The sequence below is a fragment of the Propithecus coquereli genome, unplaced genomic scaffold, assembly GCF_000956105.1.
Source record: "Propithecus coquereli isolate 6110/MARCELLA unplaced genomic scaffold, Pcoq_1.0 Scaffold202, whole genome shotgun sequence".
Taxonomy (NCBI): Eukaryota; Metazoa; Chordata; class Mammalia; order Primates; family Indriidae; genus Propithecus; species Propithecus coquereli.
Genome location: NW_012145190.1, coordinates 2,693,767 through 2,697,301, shown reverse-complemented (window position 1 = coordinate 2,697,301; position 3,535 = coordinate 2,693,767). Strand labels below are relative to the sequence as shown.

Genomic DNA, 3,535 nt, shown 5'->3' with positions numbered 1-3,535 from the left:
TGGGAGGCTGAGGCAGAAGGATTCCTTGAGCCCAGGAGTTTGAGGTTGCTGTGAGCTAGGCTGACGCCACGGCACTCTAGCCCAGGCAACAAAGTGAGACTCTGTCTCAAAAAAATATATATATATGTATATAAGTAGCCTGGGTAGGCAGAATCTTTCTGGACATGGAGTCCTCAAAGGTGGGGAATGATTAGCAAAAGCATCCCGAGGGCTGAAAAGTGGGGGTTTCTGAACTACACAATAGCAGAAGGACTTTCTTTGGGCGTGCGGCACTCCCGGTACACCAGGAAGGGGTGGATTAACGTCAGAAGCGTGGCGAGTATTAGCACCACATTCACCTGCATGGGAGAGAGGATGGAGTGAGGCAAAGAAATCTGGAAATCTGAGCAACGCCCATAACCAACGAGGGGACCAGGACACATCTAGTTTATATTCTGCTTTCCACCCAGACACCCTGGTGCCCTGGAGGAAGGACTTTCGGTATTTTTCACTCTGTCCTCTTAGGTGGGGGTGGGAGGAATACTATGCCCATTTCACAGGTGAGGAAACAGAGGCCTAGAGAGCATTCAGTGATCTTCTCAAGGTCACATGGAGAGCTGATAGAGGCACTGGCTAGAAAACACGTCTGAATATTAGGTCAGGCTACCTGATATCATAATCAAGTAATTCTCAGTTTTTAAGTTTAGTCTTTTTTTTTCCAAGGGACTGATTTAAACTCCTGTTCTACACTTCACTGGTTTTTACAAAATGAGGCAAACAGAGCTGTGCAGTGGTCAAAACACTGAATTCAAAGTCAAAAGATTTCTGCTCCTTGCTGGCTGCCTCTGAATACAGAAGTCATGTGACCTCTTTGAGCCCGGGTCTCTGCAAAGGGTGGGAGAGTCATGCCCACGTCCTCGGGTAGGGCCCATGAGCACCCCTCCAGGTGTGGGGACACAGGGGCGTCCTGACTCTCAGGCCAGCTGTGGAAACGGATGCACGTGGTAGCCCGGGGGACAGGACAGGGTGAGCCTGCACTCACCACAGGCAGGAAAGGCCCCTGAAGTGTTAGGTTTATGCTTGAAATTCTGCAAGGATTTTTCATCCTACTCCAGAATATGTCTATTTGCTCCCTACACACACACAAATATTTTCTCCCCAAATCTGAGTAGCATGGACTCTTTGGGAAGCTGCACCACACCAACCCCGTGGCTCCGGGTACCCCCAGCGCAAGCCTGGGTACTCCCACCACCCTAGTTTGAGAAGCAAGAGCAAGGATGCACCCCTGTGCGGCACTGTTGCTGCAGGGACCACACCCAGGCAGCCAGGTTTGGGTGCCTCCTGCTGGGCCCCGCTGAGTCACCCCAGGTCCTCCCAGGTCTGAGGCCAGGGCCCCTGCCAGAGACATCCATCCCCACAGTACTCACATAGAATGGGTCACTCTGGAGGGGGCCTTTGATGAGGTGAAGATGGGGAACCGGAACAGGGACACAATGGCCGACAAAGCCATCACCAGCCCAAAGAGCTTTCCAAAGTGCTCTGAAGGGTAACTGGGGACAGAAAAAACCAGGGTTCCAGTGAGCTTCAGGAACCCTCCCTCCAAGCAGGCATCTGGCCTCAGGGAGGCTTTGTCAGCCACTTGTTCCCAACTCCCTATCCTAAGCCTGCCCTCCACCCACCATACCCACTCAACTCTTCCCTCTTTGTCTTTGCTCAGGCATTCAAACCACAGAACACAGAGAAGGCAAGTGTGGGGCCCAGGGAAAACAGCAGGGACCCAGTCACAGGCTGTGCCCAGGAGGCCTTAGGGAAAAGACAGACACATAAACAGAACACCATATGCCAGACTATGTGTACACCACCAAAGGTAGCAAGAATAGAGAACCAAGGGCACAAAGAAGGGAAGATACTTTCTTTCCAACTCTTCCCTGGGAGAGCTGGAACAGATGTAGGCTTTGGAGGGTGAATAGGAGTTCACCAGGGAGTGAACAGAGGCAGAGGACACAGCAGATCCTTCCCACCAGCCTCCAACTCTGGGCATCACCCCCTCCTCACCTGCTCCCAAACCCGGTCTCCCTTACCTGACCACCTCCAGGCTCACCCTTGCTTCCCAATTTCTTTACCTTGCTTGTTTCCCTGTGTCCCAGAGTGTCCCCCACTATAGAGCACACTCCAGGGCCACTTATGCGAGCGTGAGGAAGGCAGCATTGCCCCCGTAGAGGAAGGAGCAGCTGATCACTTGCAGGATGAAGGTGACGTACTGGAGGGGGAGGACGGGAACTGAGGCACAGATGGTGAAGGCCAGGCACAGCAGGGACGTCAGGGTCAGCGAGGGCACTGCCGAGCGGAGGGCCACCATCGAGGTGGAAGAGCCTGGTCCAAAAGGGAGGAGAGACTACTTGGAGACCAACCCAACCAAGGGCAGGGGAGGGCCGAGACAGGGGAAAGAGGGGAGCCACTGCCCACCCACCTGTCCTTGGCGTCATCCTTGAACCCTCTTGCCCCACAGGCCCCATCGCCAGTCCTTCAATAATGCTGATCATTCACCTCCTGAACTCCATTCCAATGGCCCACCCCTCTCCTACCCCACTGACTCTTCCTAGCTTTAAGCCACCATTAACGCACTCAGAGATTATTGCAGTGGCCTCCCGACAGGCGGCACACCTGCTCTTGCCCCCTCGAGCCTGTAGCCAGATATTCCTCGTAGCACAACTGGTAGTAGCAAAAGACTGGAAACAGCCCAAAGAGCCATGGGGAGGGGGGCATGCTGCGTCAACTGTGCCGCAGCCACATAACAGAGAACCAGGCAGTGGTCAGAAGCAATGAGGAGAGGGCTCTGCCACGGAGCAATCTCAGAACAGAGTTGCACAAAAGCCCTGCAGCGTGGTATATATAGTACGCTAACTTTTATCTAGGAAAGAGGGAAATACACACACACACACACACACACACACACACACACACACACAATGTCTGTCCTAAAAAAAGCAATAAAAATGGTTACCTAAAGAAGAGGGAAGGAGAGGGCTGCAATAAACAGAGAAGGAAACTAAACTGCTTTGAATGTATCTTGTTTCGCAGTTTTAGCTTTGGTAAAATGTAAATGTTTGATATGTGTATGTTTTGCAAATAAGACTAAATACAAACAATAGGAAGAAAACAAGCAAAATAATTCCCGAAAATTAAAAACAAAATAAAATGAAACCAATGAACATAACTCTATAGCAAGTTGGTGGACTCTTAAAACAGTAATTTGTACATCTCTCGTGGGATACACCCTAAGGATGAGAAAGGAGGGAGGGAGGTCGGAGAAGGGCAACAGCATTTAGCCACTGTGTTGTTCTTAGCAATATTGATGTTGCTGAAACCAGTAATTCTATTTAAAATGTTATACATATATATACATATACATATATGTATATGTATATATACACATGTATAGTGTTGTTAGGATCCAAGATTTTCAGAAGAAGAGAATGAGCTGGAAATGAATAATCAAGGAAATAAAAATTTGAATGAAAATATCAGTATTAAGTATTCATGATTTTTTCCTTAG

General features: G+C 49.9%; 1 protein-coding gene across 1 annotated transcript in view; it reads right to left on the bottom strand.

The window, feature by feature from the left end:
- Positions 1–89: 89 nt before the first annotated feature.
- The window catches only part of SLC43A3 (solute carrier family 43, member 3), a 17,881-nt gene continuing 14,435 nt past the window's right edge, over positions 90–3,535 (bottom strand). The window contains 4 exon segments of the mRNA XM_012643975.1: positions 90–338; positions 1,407–1,441; positions 1,444–1,529; positions 2,151–2,352. Of these exon segments, the coding sequence (XP_012499429.1) occupies positions 234–338; positions 1,407–1,441; positions 1,444–1,529; positions 2,151–2,352 (428 nt within the window). The 3' untranslated portion in view covers positions 90–233.